The sequence below is a fragment of the Hydra vulgaris genome, chromosome 07, assembly GCF_038396675.1.
Source record: "Hydra vulgaris chromosome 07, alternate assembly HydraT2T_AEP".
In the NCBI taxonomy this organism is placed as follows: Eukaryota; Metazoa; Cnidaria; class Hydrozoa; order Anthoathecata; family Hydridae; genus Hydra; species Hydra vulgaris.
The window spans coordinates 36,607,501-36,633,283 of record NC_088926.1 but is presented as its reverse complement, the minus strand read 5'-3'; the positions used below and the strand labels follow the sequence as shown (position 1 = coordinate 36,633,283).

The 25,783-nt window shown below is 26.9% G+C and overlaps 1 protein-coding gene across 6 annotated transcripts in view; it reads right to left on the bottom strand.

Moving 5' to 3' along the window:
* Positions 1-9,651: 9,651 nt before the first annotated feature.
* The window catches only part of LOC100204041 (integrator complex subunit 7), a 41,850-nt gene continuing 25,718 nt past the window's right edge, over positions 9,652-25,783 (bottom strand). For all 6 annotated transcript variants that reach the window (XM_065801771.1, XM_065801773.1, XM_065801774.1 and 3 more), the window contains exons 19-26: positions 25,240-25,343; positions 24,190-24,258; positions 24,012-24,120; positions 23,142-23,183; positions 22,775-22,873; positions 22,369-22,465; positions 18,289-18,374; positions 9,652-9,886 (exon numbers count right to left, since the gene is read on the bottom strand). In XM_065801771.1, coding sequence (XP_065657843.1) covers positions 9,680-9,886; positions 18,289-18,374; positions 22,369-22,465; positions 22,775-22,873; positions 23,142-23,183; positions 24,012-24,120; positions 24,190-24,258; positions 25,240-25,343 — 813 coding nt within the window. In that variant the 3' untranslated portion in view covers positions 9,652-9,679. The remainder of the gene's footprint in view (positions 9,887-18,288; positions 18,375-22,368; positions 22,466-22,774; positions 22,874-23,141; positions 23,184-24,011; positions 24,121-24,189; positions 24,259-25,239; positions 25,344-25,783) is intronic.

Genomic DNA, 25,783 nt, shown 5'->3' with positions numbered 1-25,783 from the left:
CATTTTTTTACTTTATCTGTCCTAGCATGCTCTAAAAACTTTTATTCGTCTGGTTTATTTCCTCGCACGTCAACCCTTTGGAACTCACTCCTATCTTCATGTTTCCCAACTCACACAACCTACAACTTTTCAAGTCTTTCGTCTTGAAAAGTTTTATTCCGTCTTGAAAAGTTTATTCTTAAAAAAATTCATTTTTTTTAAAGGGATATTTGAAAAACCGTGGGTATAGATAGATATAGATGTATATATAGTAACAGATATAGTAAAAACTAAACTATTACAATACTTAATTTTTTAAACAATAATCAGAATTTCACGCAATAATCAGAATTTCAATTTGCGCATCAAATCAGGGGCGAATTTTAGGAGAGTGTTATACCTCCAAACTCTCCCCCTCCCTCCCCACTCCCATACACACATACATTCACGCACACAAAGAAGGTGATTATAAAGTTATAAGGCCATGTTTTGTCTATTATTTTCATAGAAACAAAACTGTCAGTTTATTTAATTTTATTTCTAATCTATATAAATATATTGAAAACAAAGAATGGTATACATTAGTAATGTTATTAAAGAATAAATTAAGTTTGAAGAGAAATAACGCACGGAAACGCATAGAAAAACACAAATTTTAGTTACTAGATAAACTTAAATTCCTCTTAAAATATAAGCTTCAGCAGTATACTTTTTTTTTTTTAAATAGTATTTTCAATATTATTAAGGATTTCCAGAAAGTTTCACGATTTCACTATGCATCTTAGAGTCACAGCAATCGTTCAAATGCAGTTCATGTATGGTCACGAACGAAAGTCACGCATGGAAGTTGCGATTTTGTGTAGTTAATTTTGGGAAAAGTTTTATTTAAGTTATTTACATTATCTAATACTTGTTTGTTAAATGACATTTTAGAAGTATATATTATGAATACCGTTATTTATTAATAAAATTTTGTATACGCATTTGACACTTATGAATATCATTAAATATATAGCCCTTAGTTACATAGTTAATAAAACATTTTTGGTTTAAAAAACAAAATTTAATATATTTATATTATAGATCTCGAAGTTTCGACATTTCGAAATCCAATATGAAAGTTTGTTTTCTAAATAGATATAAATGTAAAAATTATACATCATTATGTACCAAAATGTATTTTTAATTAGATTAATTTTTTAATAATTAATTAGATTAATTTTTATTTAAATTTTATTTTTAAAATTACGAAATGTTACCACTATAAAATTTACTTTTGAAATAATAACAAAAAATAAAAATTTATGTCAAAATAAATTCTTTCGCAATAGTAACAAGCGGAACCGTCACTTTCGTAGAAAAACTAATAAAACATGTTATTATAGATTCTATATAGTGGTAATATTTTGTGATTGTAAAAATAACATTTAATTACAAACATTTTGATACATAATGATGTTTAATTTTTACATTTTTACCTATTTAGCGAAAAAGTTTCATATTGGACTTCGAAATGTCGTTTAGTGAAAGCGCTCGTTTTGTAAATACGCTAATTTCATTAGCAGCGCTAATTTCATATGCAGTAAAAAAGCTTTATTTTGAAATTCAACTTGCGAAATGCTTATTTTTGGAATGAGTACTTGCGAAATAAAAAACGGCAATTTTGAATGTTTGCTTATTTTGGTACAAAAAAAAGTTTATTTCTTGTTTGGGATCGTCCATTAAGTACGTACGCTCAAAGGGGGTGAGGGGTCAGCAAATGGCGTTTATAAAATGGGGAGGGGGGCAGATTGTAAATTGAAGGTAACGGAGACACTAAATTAAAAAAAATCTTGGGTAGGTAGGTAAGTTAAAAGCTACTTTTAGGGAGGGTACTTAAAAACGCGTATAGAAAAATGCAGGGGATTGGAGGGGGAGGGTTGAAGTAAAAGCGTACGTACTTCCTGGTCAACTCTTTATCAATATATTGATAAGGAGTTAAAGGAATGAACTTTGCATTAGAGACACAGCTGTAAGATCCATTTTAAATGAATTGTGTGGCAATGTTTAGAATTTCCTTTTCTTGTCTTTTCAGCAGTGCTATCCGTTTAACGATTAAATGAAACTTTTAAAAAACGTCACCAGCAAATGTGTGCTCACTCATATAGAAAAAAATGAAAATTTCTTTTGCTGTGGCAATCCATATGTTGTGGCAAGCTATCTTCTATGGCAAATATTTTTACGTTTTTCTTTAGAAAAATTCATGTCAATTTGGTCTGTAGATAAACGTTATACTTATAACTATAACTAAGATATGGATAAAATTCTTCTCATAAAATATCGTCAATTATGTATGCAGACGATACAAATTTATTCTACAACAATTCTGATGTAAAAATATTGTTCAAAACAATGAACACTGAACTGGAAAGCTTTAACCAATGGTTTATAGCTAATAAGTTATCATTAAATTGTGAAAAAACAAGTTTTACTCTCTTCCATAAAATAAGACAATCAACTAATCTTCCGTTAAAGTTGCCAAAACTGTCAATTAATAAAAATGAAATAAATCGAGTAAATTACACAAGGTTTTTGGGAGTAATATTTGATGAGAACCTATCATGGAAAAAGCATATTAGTCTTATTGAAGCAAAAATATCTTCTGCTATAAGTGTATTGTATAAATCTAGGGCCTTTCTTAATTATAAATCACGCAAAATGCTTTACTTCAGTCTTGTTCATTGTCATCTCTCTTACGCTAATATTGTTTGGGCTAACACACACAAAACTAAATTAATAAGATTACAGAGGCTACAAAACCACGCATGAAAAGCGGTTAACAATTTAAAAAGGTTAGAAAACCCTTCCCCTGTAATGAAATACATGAATGTGTTAAATATATCAAAACTTAATTCGTTTCAAATAATAATATATATGTACAAATATAAGAATAACTTGCTGCCAAAAGTATTTTCTGATATTTTTACATTGGCGTTTTCACAAAAATAAAATCTTCGGTCAAATAGCAACCATAACTGTCAATTGAGCAGAGTAAAATTGCAAGTGTCAAAATTCTCAATTATTAACCAAGGTCCGTCATTATGGAATCAATTAAAAAACAACAATATAAAAGATTTCAAAAGCACTTCCTCTTTTAAACGACAAATGAAATGCATCTCCTTAACTTCTAATATATATGCAAGTATGTTTATATATGTGTGTGTAAGTATGTTTGTATATGTGTTTGTGTATGTGTATGTGTATATATGAGGATGTATATGTGAGTTTTTATTCTTCACGTAGTATTTTTCAGAAAAAATATTTTATTGTAAATTTATTAAAGCCATGTGGGCTTTATGTTATTGTAAAGGGGCTCTATGAAATGTTATTGTAAAGGGGCTCTATGCATGTAGTTTAACAGCTATATGCCTCAATGGTAACTTATTACAATGCAGCATACAAACAGACCAGAATAACTGCCTCCTGGTTGATTATTCCAGATTTGATAAAAAGCCTCCATCCAAGGGCGTCGCCTTGCAGGGGGTAGGGGGGGAGTCTCCATCTCCCAGAATCTAGAAAAGAGAAAAATTGGGAATTTGCTTGCCACGAGTAAAAGGAATTTCCTTGGGACAGTTGGGATATCGGTGATAAAATCAAAAAATATTTTCTAGTTAAATAAAATTAAAATGTTTGCAAAAATCCATCAAAGATCTAATTTTTTTTTGACTTGGACAAATGAACTTTACGTTTATTAAACGGCTTAAGGCTGTTTTTCACAAGACAAAATAAATTGCGAAGTCATAACGAAACGCCCTTTTGATTTCCACGTTGTTTTTTTTCGCGCAACTTTTTTTTGTTATCAAAAATAAAAATGGCAGCTGCAAGTTTATGCAATAAAAATAGCAGCTGCAATTTTATGTTTGACTAAAAGCAGTTATTCATTTTTTTTCATACTTTCTAATTTGAAACGTGAATATTTATTTCCATGAATTGACTTTAACATTTCTGTCTTTGTATAAAAGATATGATAGCATTTAAAATGATATGATTCATTTTTTAATATAATAATTTTATGTAAAGCTTTTATCAGAAAGTATAATAAAATAAATGCTAAACTCTAATATGAATGTTTTGCGCCTGTTATTACTTCCAATTATCAGTATACTAAAGTAAGATTAGAATTAGGTTTGTAGGAGTAATAGGCCTAATTAGAATATATAATAGGATTATTAGTCTTATTCTATTATTATAAGACTCTAATATCTTATCACATTTATTAAGAGTGATAACTTTTATAAACATTGAATCATTTAAAAATTACGGTAAAATATAGTATCTGCGTTTGTTTTCCAGCACTAAATATGAATAGCAAAAGATATAAATTACAATGTTGCGTATGCAAAGCAGTATTTAATAACGACTATAAAACCAGTCATGAAAGATCCGTTCATGGTGGTAGAAAGGTTCATATACAAACAGTGAGAGCCCCAGAGAATCCTATTGTAGCCTCCTTAGCTTCAAAAAAACGAAAAATGGAACCTCAGAATGCTGGTATTGATGTCGAAGTGGATGATGAAATACAAAGTAGTGAACTTACAAAGTTAGACTTGATAATAATTGAAACATCGACTTCAACATGTGGTATATCCATAGAAGAAGAAACAACACCTTTTAATAAAAAATTTAAAGAGGACGCAAGTTCAAAAATTCAAGATAATGATGCAAAAGGGGAAAACCCGGGTTATGTTGTAGTCCAGGAACAAGCAGAGAAATTTACAGAATTAAATTCTAAATCAGATCTTTTAACTTAGTTTCATGACCGAGATGAAAAGGATGACACGAATATTATTAACTTGGATACTACTGAAGTAAGCAGTGAAACAACAAATTGGACTTCGCTCATGGGGAATTTGGGTGTTTTAATAGAAAATCTTAAAGATTGTATTGACATTTATAAAAAATATTTTAAAGAAGAATTAGTAAATGAAAAATTCGCTGCAATTGAAATTGTGAATGCAACAATTTCTGTGGTGGAAATGTCAAAAAATGTTTTGAAAATGGGAAACGCTTTTATAAAAAAACTCGATACCAAAGCTCAAAATATTATAATTGACAAATCAGATTCATCAGCATCGATAAGCCATGACCCAGGTTTACGTCCACATACAATTACGGATAATCAAAAATTGTATTTAATCCAGTTAGGGCCACACCAACCAAAACTTGCTAGTTTCCCAAGTGACGGTAAAAATAGATTTAATCCCCAGTGGTACAAAGAGTTTGAACATTTAGAATACAGCACCCGGAAGGATGCCACATTTTGTTTTGTCTGCCGCCTTTTCCCCAAGGGTGTTGGAAAGAAGGGAAAAACTGAAGATGCTTGGATAAATGTTGGGGTGAGATCTTGGCCTAAGATGAAAAGCTATGGGAAAGACAAACTTGGAAAGCTTCAGGCGCTCTTTACCTCTCAAGTACATAAAGTTGCATTAAGTGAATATTGTCACTTTCTTATGAAAAAAGGGCATATAGATCACCTTATTGATAAATCCAATAGAATTGCTCTTATAGAAGAGCAAAAAATAGAGGTGTAGAATAGAAAAACTGTCGAAATTCTTATCGATACATGCAAGACTTTGGGAAGCCAAGGGCTAGCGTTTAGAGAATCGGACAGTGCTAATCAAGGTAACTTTGTTGCAGTTTTTAACTTAACAAAAGCAAGCAAACTTTTTCCTTCTGGATACAAGGATCATATTCCAGACGTTCATATGCTGAAAGGCCTGATGGAAATTTTGATAGATATCTGTTTAGAAGAAGGTGATAAAGATTTTAACTCATCAAGAACACCAGCCAAGACGCTGCAAGACATTTTGTACCCTGTTGTGAAGTTAAAGGATATACTGAAACAAGCCCATAAACTATGCATTTTTGTAATCACAGCTGCTTATGGTGTAGCATCAAATGAGCGTTCTTTTAGTCAACTCAAGATTGTAAAATCACATCTGAGAACAACAATAAGTGACGAGAGATTAGATAGTCTCATGCTTCTGACGTGCGAAAAATGAACTTTGTAAAGGAGTTAACCCCGAACATCTTGTTAAACGATGGGTTCAGTTGAAGAAACGTCATATTAAAATAGACAGTAGACAAAAAATGATAGACTGATGATAAAATATTGCGCGTATAAGTTTTGTAATAAAATAATATTTTTCATATTCCTTTGTACTAACTCATTTCCGTTAAATTTTAAACTGCTATATATGCTGCCAGAATGGTTTGTAAAGTTTATTGGATTTGTAAATTGTAATATTTTTTTGGACTAATACAATTTCACTATAAATGGGTAAAACTTTCAGACGTTTTTTGAATTGAATATTTTGTATATATGTAAAGGAAGCTATGTTTTGTTAATAGAAGTTAATAAATACTGATAATTGGCAATTCATAAGAGTGAGTGCAGTGTAGTATAACAATCAGTAGATTTTGTAAATAGGACAAAAATTGATTTCTTGAATTATAAAAAAAAGGTGTGAAACTATGTAAAGCAGTTGGGAAAAACAAAGTCTCTTCCCCTTCCCCCTGGAATTTTCTCACGCAACGCCCCTTTCTCCATCTTTTCCTGAACCTGTGGTGTTTGTACAATCCCCCTCCGATTTCGATAGACACATGGGTTGCCCTTAAAACCATCTAACTATAAATAACTATTATAGTTATATTGTCTAACCTTTAAATGGCGTCATGTAAACAATGAATATCTGATTGTTTAAAACTTGTATGTCTTATTTTAACTCTTTCATTTTAATCTTTTAGCACATATTACCCCAACATTACCCCACTAATATATTTATTTTTCAAAAAAAAAAATTGTTCATATTTCAAAGCATATGGTAATATATAAAAAAGTTCTAAAAAGTTTCAGATTTCAATAATTTAAAAATTGTAACGCCCTTTCAACTTATGCATAAATGATCAATTTTCTCTTTCCGAAAACTGCAATTCCGCTTAGGTAAAAAAAAAAAAATTTTAATTTTTTTTCTTAAAGTCATTCTTTACTTAGAGCGGCACTTTATAAATTATCGGACAAATTAAAAATCAAAAATTTTAAAAGTATAATGTACCTAATGCACATGCAGCAATAAAACAATATAATAAAAATTGTTGGTTTACATAGTATAACACTAATATCACCCTTATTTATCAATAATAGTTACCAAATAACACAGTAATTGGAATCGTTTTGAGGTACAAGAAGCAAAAAACTAATAAGAATTTAACTGAAACTGTCATATATCCTTAACCAGTAAACCAATTCAAAACTTTATCCAGAGCTTGGTATAGATAGCCAGACTACATTTTGCACATATTTTTATTAGTTTATATAATGACTCTCACTCTATTGACGTTTTTGTTGGCGCACTAAAAGGTCGAAATTTCTCTTAATTTGAACATTCAATTAAAAATCTTTCGGTGGCCAAAACTAAAAGATTTTAAAATTTGAATCACAATATTCTTTGATGTTTAAGCTATCGCCCCCATATGAATGGCGTTCTTAGGTAAGTTAGCATTATCAGAATCTGTGATAACCGTGGATTAACACAAGCGAATTTTAACGGTGATTAGATAACAAAATTGAAACTCACAAGTGTTCAACGGCGATTGCAGGTAAAAGTAAATAAAAAAAAGTAAAAGCCGGGTAAAAACACTTTTTTTAAAAAAGCTTTTGAAAAAAAAATGCTTTATTTTATTAATATATACTATTAAGAAAAACATTTAACACTATTTGCGTGATAAATAGATTTTTTCCTTAATTTGATGCTTCTTCCAAAAAGGAAAACTTATTAAAAATGATCAGTATCTCTTGAAATTTTCAAATTGAAATCTTTGTTAGCAATGTACTCTTTTACTATGTTCTGAGCGAGACAGAAAAAAAATTATTTTTTACACGCACCAGCTTTAGAAAATAATTTTTTTTAAAGAATAATTGTATATGTAAAAATGGCATTGCTTGTCTTGTTTTTATAAAATTTTAAACTGCTTTAACTCAGAATACTTTAAATAGATATAAGTCACATTATCAAAAATATTAACCAGTATCCAATCAAAAGTTATCCTTGTTAGGAGACTAGAAACATTGTGAAAAATTAAAATCAAGAAGTGACTCAAATAAAATACTAAAAGACTGTTTTTTTTTTAATGAAAGATGTTCAATGTCTATTGCTGCAACAAACAGGGCGTCGTCCAACTATATTCATTTAAGACAATAAAAGATCAGTTTAGAAAAAATTGCATCCAGGGGTGATAATTGGAGGATTACTTTCAGAAAATGAGTTATTTAATTTTTTCTAAACGCTGATTTGTTTTGAGTCAGCAAATATCATTTGAATTTTGTGTAGCAAACTCTTTTCTTTTTTCTTTCCTAAACCCTTTTTTTTTCTTGATCGTAATTTATTATATATTTTTTTAGAACCCATTTCAAGTAATGATAGCTTTAATAGTTGAAAATATTCTTGTTTTTTTAACTGGCAGAAATAAGAAATATCAACACAACCTTTATTTAGAAACTCTGAGTTTAGTACGTTTTAGGGCTTCATTGTATAGCTTATAGGCTGATTAGTAGTAACAGCATCGAAAACCGCCAAACTGAACTAATTCGAAAAGGGACTTTCCGGAATAATATCGAAATAGAGAACTAAGTTGAAATTGTGAAAAAAGAAATAGTATCGAAAATCCTAAAAACAGTTCAAGATCGAAATTAGAAGAAAATAATTAACATTGAAATATTTAAAAATTAAATGTCAATAAAAAAAATGATGATTCAATTATTTTTAAGTGACCACCTGCCTAAACCAAACCCTCAGTCGATGTAGCAGAACTCCTTGTATGCTCTAACTATTTGCCAGTCGATTTAGCAACACTCCTTGCATGGTTTACCTACTTGTCAGTTGATGTAGCAACACTTCTCACGTTCTACCTCTTTGCTAGTTTTTTGATACTATTCCTAAATCCAGATTTCGACATCATTCCTTTTAAATGAATTTCAATTTTTTTTTTTGTTTTCGAATTTTTTCCTTAAAAATCTTTTCGATATCAATCCTAAAAAAACGTTTCGATCAAAAAAACTTCGATATTATTCCGTCTTTCAAGCAGCATTTTTCGATACTGTTCTGTCAAATACAGACACTGTTCTGCTTTCTTTATAGACTGGATAAAAGATTTAAAAGAACAAAACGAAGTCTTAAGGTGAAAATTAGATGTCTAGTCAGGTTTCTTGAAATATTTGATAAAAAACGTTGCTATGGCCTTAGAACTGAAACATTATATCTAGAAGGGCATAACTTTGCTTGAACGTACAAGTTTTTCTAAATTAAATCAAATTTCCATGAAAAAAGACTTTAAAATTTTCGATAAATTTCAAAAAATGCCTTTTTTCTCTCTTTTTGTTACCACCTTAATAAGCGTTATATCGCTACTAAATCGTTTAACTAAAGATAAGTGCTTTAGTTAGCTACTAAATCACGCTTTAGTTAAACGGTGATTATAAAATTTACTAGTGACAAAAAATCACTGTTCAATCATTGGATATTAAAGTTTATGTTAAAATCACTAGTAATGCACATTTGGCAGAGCCAGAGGAGATAATGAGCATAGTTAGGGATGTATAAAGTAAATTATTTTTTTGATGATGACACGATATAATTTTAAATATTGAGGCTCACTTTTCATCTTATTTTTTTCGCTGCTCAAAAACTTCTACTTGAAGTGAAGAACTAGGTCCAGTCTCCCAATCAAAATTGTTTTCATCTGTAACACCTGCACTTATTGTTATTAAGTGGTTGCCAAGATACTTGAATGATAGGAGGAATTGAGCAGAAAAGTAATCGTTGGTAGGTGCGGTAGATTCTTTGAAAACCATTTCTTCAAAATTAATCGGCTAAAAACAGAAGAAAAAAAATACAGTCACAGGAAAATGCAGTCATATTGGTAGAGTATACGCAGCAAGTTTTTGGTCTGGAAAAGACGTTTTTGAAACGTTCAAGCGATGTATAGAACGTCTAAGTGACGTCTTTGTCGGACTAAACTCATACATATACAGAAATATTATACATACACAGAAAGTACATAAAAGTATCATACATGCACTTATAAAACAGTGGGGCACAAAAAAAACTATCACATTTATCAATAGATTTTATCACCTATATATTGGAAATGGAATTCGTATATTTAAAATATGCGAAATTTGTGAAAGCTCTTTTTATGTCGGGAGAAATAAAAAGAGCTTCAAAAGGTCAATAAATAAAAAAACTAGTTCTCTTAAGCCACTTTTACTTTTATTTTAAAGTATCACACAAATGTAACAAATTCATAATATAAAGCTCACAAAGCGCTATAATACGTGGGTGTAAGAGGTAAAGAAATGTTGGTGCCATGGTAACCAATCAGAATTAATAAATAAAAATAAAATCAAAAAACTTGAAAAGCTAGTTACTTTTGTCTTTTGGGTCGCAATTGGGAGGGGGGGGGGAGGGTGATGGCAGGCTAGTAAAAATAACTTGCTTTTAAATTAAAGTATAAGGTAAGTATTCGAAAATTTTTTGTGGTGTTTGTGATGCTTAAATTATTTTGTAAACAAAGACTAGACGATAAATTTATGAGAAAAACAAAGACGATTGAGAAAAAAAAGAGATTAGGAAAAAATTAAAAAGATAATGCAAAACTACTATGGCATTGCAACATGGCATAAATTGATTCATTCGATGAAAAACTTTAACTGTCGTGACGAAAAGCACCAATTATATTCGAACTGCAAGAACAAAAATGTTCCTACAGTTTAAATGGCTAGTGTAGATGGCAAAGAGATTAAATTACTGGTCAAAAAACATACAGAGAAAATACATATCAGAATTTTGCTTGAGGTACTTTAAGGTGCTTAATACAATTGAGAGAACGTTTATTAATTTTTGGAAAATTTGCCAACCCACCCAAGGCTTGTTAAGATTAACAAGATTATTAAAGACCCCCTCCAGTATTAATAATTTTTAATACTCATAATAATAATAATAATAATGTAATAATATAATAAATATATTAATTCTTTAACAATAATAAACATTAATACTTTTTATCAGCAAGGAAACATTACTTCAAAAATAATAAAAAAAAACGTAAACTGTCCTTAAAAATCAAAAATCAAAATCAAAAATAGTGTCTTCAAAAAAACAAGGGACAACATGACTTTTTTGTTAAAAGTCTTAAAAATCAATGTTGTATCACTTATATTAAAATTTTTTTTCTTAATTATAAAATTAAAAAAAATAATGAACTATACTATTTAATAAAAAAATAAAAAATAATTGATCAAACTTTTGAAATTCAACTAAACTGCAGAATTGTTAGAAAACTATCATAAATGATAAAATTGTATACATTTTTTGTGTAAAATTTTAAAAAATTTTTGGTTTTCAATGTTAGATACCTAATATATTTACACTATTTTAATATTTAAAATGAAAAGAAATTGAAAAAAAGGAGGTGGGCCCTCAAATTAACAAAAAGTAAAAAAAAAATATATTTTTAACATTATATTTTATATTTCCCATTAAAGTTTTCCTTATTATAAAGTGTTACATGTGATTTTATATTGTTTTTTTTGCAAAGTAAAGTTGTTTTTAACTTTTCATACCTTGATGACTCAAAAAAATTTATATTAGTTTATTTAAATTAATTTTTTTAACAATTTTATATAATTAGAAAATATAAATTAATGGCAACAATGGCAAAGTTAAATACTTTTGATTCTACTACTACAAAAATTCAACCATTAAATAGGTATAAGACATTCTTACTAATAGTATTTTAGCATTTAGTTTGAACTTATATCATTTGTTTATCAGTTAAAATTCATATTTACTAATTTTTGAAAAAACACGTTTCTGACTTTGATAAAGGTCGAATAATTCAAATGCACAATGCAGAATGGTCTCTGCATAATATTTCCAAAGAAGTTGGATGTGGTAAATCTACGGTTCAAAGAGTTGTGTCCAGATTTATTTCTCAAAATTCAATTAGTAGAAAGTCAAGGTCAGGAAAAAAGCAAAAAACGACAGAAAGATAAGATCGATTGATTGATTAACTTATAATTAGAATTTTTTTCGTTTAATTAAGTTATAATCATTATTTTGCAGTTGACTGTTTGTTTTACTGTTATTTTATTATCATTCATCATTGTTATTTTTAATACTTTCTAAACCTTACTTATTAATATTATTAGCTTTTTACAACTATTATTTACATAACTATTCACGTATAAATCATTATCTTTAGATCCTTTCAAATATTAAAAAAGTTCATTTTCACTAGTTTAAGCTATGGCTTTAAACTGTCATCTGTGTAAAAAAAAAAAAAAAAAGTTTAAGTTGATGCTCAATTCAATGTGACATTTGTTTGTTTTGGACTCATTCAAAATGCAGCAGGCTTGATACTGAGTACAATTTACTACAATTAAGTCGCTCATTGTAGTAAATTGTACTCAGTATTTGAGAACAATTTACTACAATAAGTGACTTATTTGTAGTAAATTGTACTAAATTGTAGTACTGCGGCAGTACTACATTGTAATACTGCGCCATTGTGTAAGTCGTACAAAGAGTGTCCTTTCATTCACAAATGAACCAGATAACGAATTCAAATTACTATTTTCTTCTGACAAAATTCTTATAACTGATGATTTACCTCCGTCATCAAATCTCTTTCCGTCTTCTCATTTAAATAAAGTTTCTAATCAAATTAATGATTATGTTTCATCTCGTGTTTTAGATTCATATGAAGAAATCCATGCGTTAATAGACATTGCTTGCAAATATTATGATATAAGTAAATTCTATTCACTAAATTTTGACAAAATTAACGGTCTCTCTTTATTTCATCTAAACACTTTGAGGAATTAAACGTATTACTATCGTTAATAAGTTTTGAACTTTCCATTATTGGTATAACTGAAACAAGTTTAAAAAAAGGAACATCATCATTTCATCCAATCCTTATCGATAGCTACAACATTGAGCACACACCAACTGAATCTTCTTGATTTAATGATTTATACACCGCATTATTTAGAATCAACATTTATTGAAATAATTTTTTCTAAAAAATCTAATACTATTGTTGGTTGCCTTTATAAACACCCTTGCATAGATATAAACGATTTTACAATTATCATGTCTGTCGTACTTCAAAAAATAAATGCTGAAAATAAATCGGCTTTCTTACTAGGTGATTATAATATTGATCTGATACAATCAAATGATACTGCAACATTTGATTTTTTAAACTTGCTTTCTTTTTATAATATTCGCTCTTTTATTACTTTGCCAACCAGAATCACTAACCCCTCTGCTACAATCATTGATAATTTTTTTTTCTAATGAAATTATTCTTTCTTCGAATTAAATTATAAAATGAAAACTTTCTAACTAATGAAATTATTTCAAAAAAATTGACAACTTCAGTTGCTGATCACTTACCTCAATTTTATATTAGTCCTAATTTTAATTAAGTTATTTATACCACGCAATCACAACTTATATCACAGAAATTTTTAAAATTCTAATAAAATAAACTTCAAATCAGATTTATTAAAAATTAGTTGGGATAATCTTGTGATGTTAACTCTTGTTTCCAAACTTTTATTTCTGAAACAACCTTGATTTTAAACCGCTACGCCCCACTTAAAAAAATTAGTATTAAGAACTTCAAGCGTCGATTTAGACCTTGGATTACAAAGAGAATCTTAAAATCAATTTAAATACGCAATCTTTTTAAAAAAATGTTAAGATCAAAAGATAATAGGAACATAAACAAATTTAAAACTGCTTTCAAACAATATAAATACATGATAATTACCTTAGTTAAAAATGCATTTTAAAAAGTACTTTACAGAAAATGTAAAAAATCTTCGCGAAATTTGGAAAGGAATTAATAATTTAATGTCAAAAACTCTAATCACTCATCTCCCAACTGTTTACAAGTTAATAAAACATATATAACTGAACCAAATCTTATCTCTGAAAAGTTTAACACTTTTTTTACAAACGTCGCACAAAAACTTAAATCCAATATTTATTCGTCTTACATAAACTATACAAAATATCTTAAATATCCAAATTTACATAGTCTACTCCTATCTCCAACAAATATTCCTGAAGTGTCATCTCTTATATCTAATTTGAAGCCGAGAAAATCAATAGGCCCAAATAGCATTTCCACAAACATTCTTATCGATTTTGACTATAGATTTTTAAATACTCTTTCTAAACTATTTAATATATCATTCGTAAATGAAACTTTTCCGAATGTTCTAAAATTATCTTGTGTTGTTCCAATATTTAAAAACGGCTCTAAACTTTTATGTACTAACTACAGACCTATTTCTCTTTTATCTAACATAAGCAAACTTCTTGAAAAACTTATGTATTTTAGAGTGTACTCTTTTCTGAACTCTTTTAAGTGTTTAAATGAATTTCAATTTGGTTTTCGTTCAAAACATTTTACTTGCCACACATTGATGTCTAACTGAAAAAATCAGGAAAGCTCTCAATACTGGTCATTATGTTTGTAGTTTTTTTATAGATTAACAAAAAGCTTTTGATACCGTTGATCATAATATTTTGATTTCTAAATTAGAACACTCTGATATTCGCGGTGTTGTAAGTGACTGGTTTCGCTCTTATCTTACAGATCGGAAACAATTTGTAAGTATTAATGGTTATAATTCTACTAATAAATCTGTTGAGTGCGGTGTTCCTCAAGGCTCTGTTCTTGGTCCTCTTTTGTTCTTAATTTATGTTAATGACATAAACAACTCTATTCCCTTCTCGTCAAGTCATCTTTTTGCTGATGACACAAACCTATTGCATATCAACAAATCGTATAATTCTCTATGTAAAAACATAAATTCGGATCTAAAAGGCATTGTTCACTGATTAAATACTAACCTTATAATTTTTAACACAAAAAAAACTGAACTAATCTTTTTTTCATCTTCTAGAAAAAAACACAATCAAAACAACAATTCTAAAATTAAAATTCTCATTATACTCTACTAGATATATATATATATATAATGGAAAACTTAGTGTGCCATCATTTAAAACTCAGAAGTATGGTAAACATTCTGTTGTCTATCAGTGCATTTGTGAATGGAACAAGAGTCTTGTATGCATAGTGAATGAGTTCAAAAAACTCCAACTCCAACCACCTTTATCGACTTTTCTTAATTTAAAACAAAATCAATTAAAAAAATTCTGAGAACAATTTTATTCTAACTTATTGACATTATTTTTACTGAATATTTAGAATATACACTTATTTTTTTAAATTATGATTACTACAACTATTATAATTAACTTCTTGTTTGTTTATTTTTCATTATTATCATCAAAGTATGAATTTTAAATGTTTACTTTGTTTATGTATGTTCTATGTGTGTATGCTTATTATCAATCATATTATATTTAAAAACTGGTGTCACTCCTTTGATCAGAATTCTGTTTGAGTGACACCATCCTTATCAATTATTTAAATATTATTTTTAAATACTTATAATTAATTTACTCATTATTATATTATTTTATATTATTATCATTTTTAAATATACATATATATTTTTAATTTTTTTAATAAGCAATTATTTTTACTTCTACAATCAAGTTGTGAAATTTATTATTACTATTATTATTATATTTATTATTATTATAATATTATTGTATGATTTAAAAAAGCAAACAAATATCTTGTTGTTGTTGTTATTGTGAGGGAAGTGATATAGAATCGTAGGATACCAATGAATCAGATAAAGCAAAATTTAAACCTTGAATACTTATGTAACAATACAACTGTTACAAGAATAAAAAAAGTTGAAGAGTTTACTTCAGGGTGGCAAACAAAAAAGCCTATTATAAACGGAAAAAAATTGTTTTAAGAGATTAAAATGGTGCAGAGATTATTTAAGCTGGACTTTGGGTCAATGAAAACATGTCATATGGACAGATGAGTCACCTTTTGTTTTTTTTATTTAAGCTGGGCTTTAGGTCAATGGAAATGTGTCATTTTGACAAATGAGTCATTCAAAAAATCATTTGCTGCTCATGGAGTGGGAAACCTGTACAGAGTTGAAGGAATTATGGACCAACATAAGTACCATTATATTTTATATTTCACCAATTAAAATCAAGTATAACACATCTATTTCCAGATGGAAACTATATATTTCAGCAAGACAATGACCCAAAGCATACAGCAACAACAACAAAAAAAAGAAGATATATACAAAAGGCTGGTATACCTACCTTTGAGTGGCTGGCACAATCACCTGTCTTAATTTAATTGAGAACCTGTGGTCTATATTAGATTCTAAACTAAAAGACAAAAAACCTTGTAATGAAGATGAATTATTTTTGACACTTTTAAAAGGTTGGAATTCACTGGAAGTTAGCTTGTTACCAAAACTTGTTGAAAGCATACCCCACAAAATCCAAGCAGTTATTGATGCAAAAGGTTATTTCTATTTAGTTGTATCACGGGAAAATGTAATTGCATTAAGCATTCTATATTAAACACATAGATGTAAAAAATTAGAAAACATACTCAATTTTACCATTCTTTTTTTAAAAAGTTGAACTTTCCTATTTTAGTTGATTTTTACTAATTGCATAGTTTTGTTGTAAGTCTAAATGTTTTATTGACTTTTTTATTTATTTTTAATGACAAATATTGTGTAGTAGAAGTTATTATTTGACATATTTTAAATAAACTTAAAAAAAAATTGAGAAAAAATTAATTTTTTTTTGCTTTTTTAAAAAAAATCATGCTGTCCCATTTTTTATTGAGGACACTGTATATATAACATGGCCTCAGATTGAAAGTGAAGTAGAGCACCGAAATGACAATGATTGTATCACAAATTTAAAGATGTTTTAATAAATGCATCGAACTTAAATAAAAAAAACAAAATCTGTTTCAAAAGTCATTTATTACATATTGAAAAAATAATAAAAACCATGATTTTCTAATTGTAATAAACAGCCTGGAACTTACTCTCACAAGCTGATGCAAAAAAGCTGGAAAAAATACAAAATCTACAAAGACAATACCCCTGGACAGAAAATTAACAAGAAAAGAGAGGCAACGTATCTTTTATTTAACATAACTTGAGATTTGATAAGCCCGAGGTGACTTAATATAAAAACTTAAATTAAAAAAAACTTAAAAAATGTTAATTGGTATGCAACCCGAAGGCTAAACACCTAAACACCTAAAAAAAGGCAGAACACCTGTAGATCACCTGTAGAACACCTAAGGTAATATAATAGGTCAAGAGCAAACACAATTTGTTGTTGAAAATTCACTTTTATTTTTAAGGTGGTTGTTGCAATAATGGCTGTAAAGCTATAAGAAAAAGATTAAATTTTTCACAAACTGAAATGTCAATAACTGGAATTGATTCAGACATTAAACAAATCAATTTTAAACGCTTTTAAACTCAGACAAACTTAGACTGCTGTAGCTCTACAGTGTGTAATGTTTGAGGGCTACAGTTTTCAAGCTAAAGCATCAACCAATTAACCAATCACACTTGCTTTTGCTTTTTTCTTTTTTTTTTTATATATTATCATAAATCTGTAACCAAATCAATCTTTATTGACCTCAGTGCACAAAGCCTGTAGTCAAAGCTTGTTATCAAATCAACTCAAAATACTAATAAGTTCATTAACCAAACTATATCAAAAAAATGTCATTTTTTTCCATATAATTTAGTATCAACAATTATAATGAAACGAAAAAACTTTTCTAATTATAAACTTATTACTTTGCAACTTTAATTAATTGTGAAACTTTGTATTTGTGTAATTTTTATTGGGTCAAGTACAAAGTAACAATCAAACAAAAATAGTCTATCTTATGTGTTTTCACTGATTTAGGTAAAGGTTTAACTTTAACTTAAATACTACCCCATTCACACTGAAAGTAAAACAAGTTTTAACAGTAACATTTTCAAAAAATTTTATATCACTTCATTCACATCAGACTTAGAACTGGTTTTATATCATTTCATTCACATCAGACTTAGAATTAGTTTTACTTCAATGCAGTAAGTACAAAAAGCTATTTTAAACCTCGATTGTTGTTTTACTAAGACATGATTAAGATGCAGTCTAATAAAACACAGGTTTGGTGTGAATGAGGTACACATGTTTATCTTGTAATAATATAAACTAAAGTTATACTTTATAATTGAGTTTACATAAACCCTATGATACTCATTTTAAAACTTACCTTGTAATCCAGTGCTATTTTCCTCACATTTTCTGTGGGAGTTACTTGCACATGCAAATTTACCTTTGAAACGCTTCTGAAAGTTTCTATAATACAGAGTATATTTAAATATATTCTAAATTTTTATAACTTATGCTATACATATATATATATATATATATATATATATATATATATATATATATATATATATATATATGTATGTATGTATGTATGTATGTATGTATGTATGTATGTATGTATGTATGTATGTATGTATGTATGTATGTATGTATGTATGTATGTATGTATGTATGTATGTATATATGTATGTATGTATATATGTATATATGTATATATATACATATATATATATATATATATTATACATATATATAAACATATATATTAAAATATAATATATATATAATATATTTAATATATATATATATATATATATATATATATATATATATATATATATATATATATATATATATATATATATATATATTATATACAAATAAGCATATATATTATATATATATATATAAACATATATATTAAAATATATAATAAATAATATTGTATTATGTATATATACATAAAATATATATATTTTAACTAAATTATTAATATATTGTTAATAATCTAAATATTATTACGCTAATTTAATAATAGTAGTAATAGTAGCAGTGTCGTTTTTAAAGTAGTTTCTAGGCTTTTCTACACGCAGATCAGTATTCCACTCGGTCTTTCAAGCAAAGTCTGCAAGCGAATTAGAGCTGATAAATTTTTAGTTTCAAGAGGAATTGATGTTGTTGATTGTTTTATTTTTCTTATAAAATTATAAATAAACGTTTGTTTGTTGTTGGTTGTTTGTATTTTTCTAATTTTTATAGCCTGTTTCCTTTTCTTTAAATAAAAGTTTTTTGTGGACATTTATTTACATAACTTTGCGTTATGTAAATACATGTCCACAAAAAATATACTAACTGACATTGCCAAAAAAATATGGATATTAATAAATCCTAAATTAAATTGTTAGAGGTTTTTATTTTGAATAATAATTGTAAGAAACTGTTTTAATTTTTGTTTAATTAATTTTTGACCTCAATGGTAAACCAGTGGTTAAGCTAATGAGTTAAATTGTAGAGGTTTATATATCATATATATTCTAAAATAATTGCATTTGATTTTTTTCTTTTTTTTTTTCTTTTAAATAGTTAAATAAAATTGTTTTATAGATGAGAAACCAAATAAGATTCAGCATTGTGTTTTTGTTTTTATTACCAAATAATATCTTTGTTATTAGGATTGCAGGTTTTTGTTAATTTTTACTTGAACATTATTATTTATCTTTTGTAGATATGTTTACCACTTTGTAGATATGTTTACTACTTTAGACTATTAATATTTTGATATAATTTCTTTTCTCTTATTTTTTGGATGGTCGATATAAGGCTTAAATAAGTTATTAGAAGAAATACTATCGACTTAAAAATAATTGATAATTTAGTGAAATGATTAGAACTAAGCGAGCTGAAATTAATTGTAATCAAAATATAAGAAATGCTGCTTGGTAAGAAGAAATTAATACCTCAATTAGTACATCATGGTTAGACGAGTTAAAAGTAATTATCACATAAATAAAAGAGATAGCCTAGATGAGATTAATCATCCTCAAAACGTACGAAATGCTACTTGACAATCAGAATATATTGTATAGCGAGAAGTGATACTATTCTAGATTATAATTATTTAGGAGAAATGAGCCAGATCTGTCAGAATTGCTGTGCTTAAAATTTTTTTGATGAAACACATTTTTTATGTTGCCATAATAGAAAGGTAGTTTTGCTTCCATTTTCACTATTTCTGCAAGATTTACAGGAAGTTATATTATAATTCCAATATCAATTTTTTTAAATATATTAGAATTTAATATGCCTGCCTTTATTTTGCTTTATTTACTGATGTGGTTTAACCTATAAATCATAGGCTGCCATGTTTTAAAATATGTGTCAAGTTTTTCATTGTGTAGGTAATCTCAGGCCAGATAGAGATATTCCGCCAACATTATCAACTGTATATCTCTGACCCACTTGCAGCAGTAAGTTTTAGAAAGCAATAACATCACAATTAACTTTGCTTACATAATTTAGCGTTTCATTTGCAAACTATAGTTAGTGAAGTTGATGTTGTATTCGTTGGAGCTGGTGCTGCACCTGCTTCCGGGGAAGTTATTTATCCAAAATGTCATTTAGAAGTTTTATTGAGAATGTCAGCTAACTTAGATCCTACGGTTTATAATAAATTTTAAGTTAAAATATAGTCTTTGATTAGAAAAGATTGCAATTTGTATGATTCTTTTATGTTTATTTATTATTCAGTTGTAACAATAGTAATATTATTGGTAATATGTTTAATGATGATAGTGAAATTGAAATAGATAATATTAGGCTCAAAGTTATTAGTGTAAACGGTAATAGGCGACATAAAAATAGTTGTTGTCAAATAAAAGAGATAGATCAAGGTAGGATAAAATTAATAATTGTTGAAATGTAAGAAATGCTGCTCAGTGAGCAGAAAACTTACTTGCAAGAACTCTGTGTCAAGCAGTGTTAATGTCTGTTAATTCGATTTTACTTTAGACACTTGAGAACAAAGCAAAGTATGAATTTTTCTGTTTATAGTAATATTATTTATATATTTATAGTAATATGAGTGATTTATATTATATTTATATTTATAGTAATATTTAGGTTAATAACTGTTTATAAACAACAACTTATAAACAAACAGTTAATAACATACATGATTTAAAATTTTTTTATAATTTCAAACATAATTGTTCTTTTTTTTTTTTAGTTGCCTTTGTCATTACTTGATTAGTTTGCTTACTGTTGAAACATGGTTTTAATTTTTGTAAATTTAATATGATGTTAAGTTTACTCTATTATTCATTAGTCAACAGTCAGAGAGAAGTCGGAACTTAATTAAGAAATGCTGGGAGTTTATCTTTTAATCAAAGTAAAAATAATTTTGTTTACTGGTAAAATAATAAAACCAGTTACTTTTATCTGTGTTTTTCTACTTTTTTTTAACATTCTGCTTTGAAAACACTTTCTTTCTCTCCCTCTTTCTCTTAGATGAGAGGGAGAATTAATAAAACTTATTACATATTTCTTAATACCACAATTGATAATGACCATTTATAAGAAATATCTTACAAGTTGCTTGCTATTTTCTGATATAATTGTTCAAATTAATAACTATAATTATCCCTCGATTGTTCAATTATTGTAACAAATAAAATCTTTTTAGTCCAAGTATTTTAGTTAATAAAATATCTTAATAAGTTGTGATGTTATTACGTTGTATTGTCTATCCTTTTTATAATATTTTATTTTGAATTATTCTGGAGACACATAGTAAAGTGTGCTTACAAATATCTTATGCTATGTGCTATTGTTATTGTGTTTTGTGTTGATAGAACTAGGCTGTTATAGCTATTTTTTTGTTCTTTATATTTTCTGTAATATTATTATCCTAATTCTACTAACAATAAAATGCAAATAATACTTTTTTTTCTTTTCTTTTTTTAGGTATTTGCAGGCTTTAATTGACTTCCTTTACTGGTACCTGCTGTGTTGTGACAGATTTTAAAAAGAACCTAACTGATGTTAATGCAGTTTTTATGTCGTTAACTATAATCAATGAAATTACTGAGGGAGTCAAACTCAAAGTAATATTTATAGATAAATTTGTATTTAATTTTTTAGATAATATATCAAGTTATTAATGTGTTTTTAGATAAAATCAAGTTATTAATGTGTTATAAATGATTTAATTACTAATAAGCCGTATTACGGGTTGCTTACTGCTAGTATATTATTAATTTATAAAATACATCATGTTTGCTTATTTTTTATTTTTTTTTATCATTTTTGTTATTTTTTTAATTTATATTTCATTACATATCATTTTTAGTATAATCCATTATCAAAATGCTTTAAGAATGGCTTATACTATATTAGCTGAAATAAAATACCATGATATAATTTTATATCATATATGTTAAAGATGTCTAAAAACTTTTACTATTTGATTTGTTGACAATGACTCCTTCTACTTTTAAAACCATTTCTGTGTTAATGTTAACAGTTGGAGAGTCTTCCATTCTTGGTGTTACATACAGCTAAAATAAATTGTAGTAAAATAACTTTATTAACATGAAAAAGAAGGTGCAGACAGTAGCACAGAGGAAGCAGAGGAGGGAGGAGGGAGGGAGGGAGGTTAATAATTTTATTTATCATTATTATTCACATTAGTTCAATTTGAAATTATAATTTATTTCATTAACAATATTTACTTTAAAATTCTTCTTGCAATATTTAAAAATATTTGTTTTTTATTAAACACATACTTTTAGTTATTACTTTTTAAATTTTTATACTTTTTATTTTTATATTTTTTATTTTTAAATTATTTTAAATTAATAACCTACTTGTAAAATGGTATTTTGAACTGCTTTGTAAAAATACGACGGATAACTAAAACCAATAGATAGTTGAGATACTACACCAGATACCAAACAATCAATTTGCTTAATTAAAAATAAAATCATAATTAAAACTAAAATCATAATTCAAAATATAATCAAAAAAAAAAAAAAAAAGACTTTTACAGTTAATACAAAATAATTAAAAATTATTTTGTATATATATAAATTTTTTGTATATACAAAATTCTATTGTTTATATATAAACTTTTTATAAAAAAATGTTATGAAATATTGGAAAAATTAAAAATTAAAAAACCTAAATGAAAACAAAGTGATAAAAAAAAAAAAAAAACATTTAAGTATTACTAACCTTTTGAGAAAGAAACACATTTTTTGTCTCTGAATCAATTTTCTAAAATAAAAAAAATTTCTTAAACTTTCTATAACTAAAATTGACTAACTTTTCAATGTAACTAAAAAGTTAATTGACTAACTCAAGTTAAAAATCTAGTCAACTTATATATTGTGACATTTTTGGCAAAGAAAATATTAGAAAAAAAAAAAAAAAAGAAAGGTCATGAGAAAATCAACACAATTTTTAGGATTATGAATAGTTTGGAGAAGGTTTCTGTGCACAAATGATGTCCGACACTCCTACTAACATAAACTTGAATATTTATAGTCAAAGTATAAAATACTAAGACAGGGCTTAATGGACTGACTTCTTGTTTCAGTGCAGAAACAAAAACTTAGTTTTCAATAGCCTTAAGTAAAACACCTTAATAAACTGCACTTTTATGTGAAGTTTTAAAATAAGACAGCTAAATCAGATTGCTGTTGACTCATGTGAAACATATAGCTTTAATAGTTTTTCAATAAAATCTAGATTTAATTTATTGATTACATATCTGGCATATACAGTCGGATAATTAAACCTGAAAATAAATTTGTGGTTGGTGATTGATGGTGACGATTGTTGATGATCAATTAGTTAGTACACTGAAACTTCACACTTACAGATTCAGATCAAAACTAATCAATTTATAATTAAATTAAATTTTTATGTCAATCTTATAGCAACACTAATTATATTATCATAGCAACGCTCATTACATTATCATAACAACATTCATTACATTGTCATAGCAATGCCCACTGAATATCAATACTCATTCCAGTAAATTTAGGTAAAAATAATTTCAAAAATGAAAATGAAAATTTCTTAAAATTTAAACTTCACCTGAACTTTCTCTAAAATAGCAAGATTTGTCTTTGTGACTGTCTCTGTATTGCACTCTGTATTGCACAAAGATTTGAGAAAACCATTTTGAAATGTAGTTATAGTTGTTCTAAAACATACAACTAACTAAAAAAAAAATAACAAAAAAAAGCAAAAAAAGTATTATATAAGTTAATACCTATTATTATTGCGTTCACACACTAATAACTTGATAGCAAAGATCATGACTTGACTGCATTCATGTAGACTAATAAATTGTCAAGGTAATAACAAAAAAAAAAGGGTTTTTGATGTAAGCAAAATTTTTTTTAACATAATAGCTAAAAAAAATTTTGGTTACAACAAAAAATTTTTTCAAACAATGTTAACATGTAAACAACAAGTTTATAACTATTTCAAAAAACAGATTTGGAACATCTTTAGGTCATGGATTACCAAAATTATGTATCTAAGCTACAATGTACCACTTACTACAAACCAGAATTACAAAACTTCTTGCTATAACAAACTTCTCGCTATAACAAATTGTTGAAAAAAATTTTTAAAATTTAGATTGAACTTTAAAAAATTAGAAATACAAGAGTTTTTGTTTTGGAGATTTTTTAAAAACTATTACTTTTAGAATTAGAAAACTATATATTTTTTCCAAAACTCTTTGTGGTTAAAGGGTAAAGAGAGGGAAGTTTGTGGTTAAAAGGTAAAGAGAGGGAAGTTTGTGGTTAAAGGGTAACAAGAGGGAAATTTGTGGTTAAAGGGTAAAGAGAGGGAAGTTTGTGGTTAAATGGTAAAGAGAGGGAAGTTTGTGGTTAAAGGGTAAAGAGAGGGAAGTTTGTGGTTAAAAGGTAAAAAGAGGTAAACTTTCAATGTAGTCAAGAAGATCAACTTTTTTTTTAATTTTAAAAAGTAATAAAAAAAAATAAAATGAACATATAAAACTAAAGGGAAGTATCAAAAAACTACAATTCATTAAATAATAAATTTTGATGAAAGCAAAAAATAAATTTATAAGTGTAATATACTATACAATGTAAAGTTTAAAGAAATGTTGCATGTCACACAACAGTAATATACAATATACAGTTTAAAGAAATGTCACAATTCAAACAACAATTGATACATACATTTTAATGTAATTTATATCCTATTATTTGGCTCAAACATAGTTTAGCAAGTAATAACAAAACAAAACAATTTTAATAAAACTTTGAAAATTTAAAAAAAAAGATACAGTTGAATTAAGTTTAATGTAGCAGGATCTGCATTAAATGAACATTTAAAAAGATTTTCATACCCATTGGAAACATTATTAAATAAATTAGAACAGTGTTGAAGCTGAAACAAAACATATATATATATATATATATATATATATATATATATATATATATATATATATATATATATATATATATATATATATATATATATATATATATATATATATATATATATAATGATTTACAAAACTGTTATAATCTTTAAATATTTTTGATCTACATTTGATCCCAGTCTTTTTACTACCATAAGAAAAAAGTACCATAACACTTTATTTATTATTTTGAATCTGATAACTTACTTTCTGATCATCAATATGGATTTTAATCTTCTCATTCTACTGCTGATTTGTTAATGGTATTATTAACTTAACTGATTTGTTAAAAAAGGGTCACTGTATGGAGAAGGAAAGTAACTGTACAAAGTACTTATAAGGTCTTGGTCAATTTGAACTTCTGCCCATCTTATAACTATTAAAATTGCATAAGCTTGTCTCG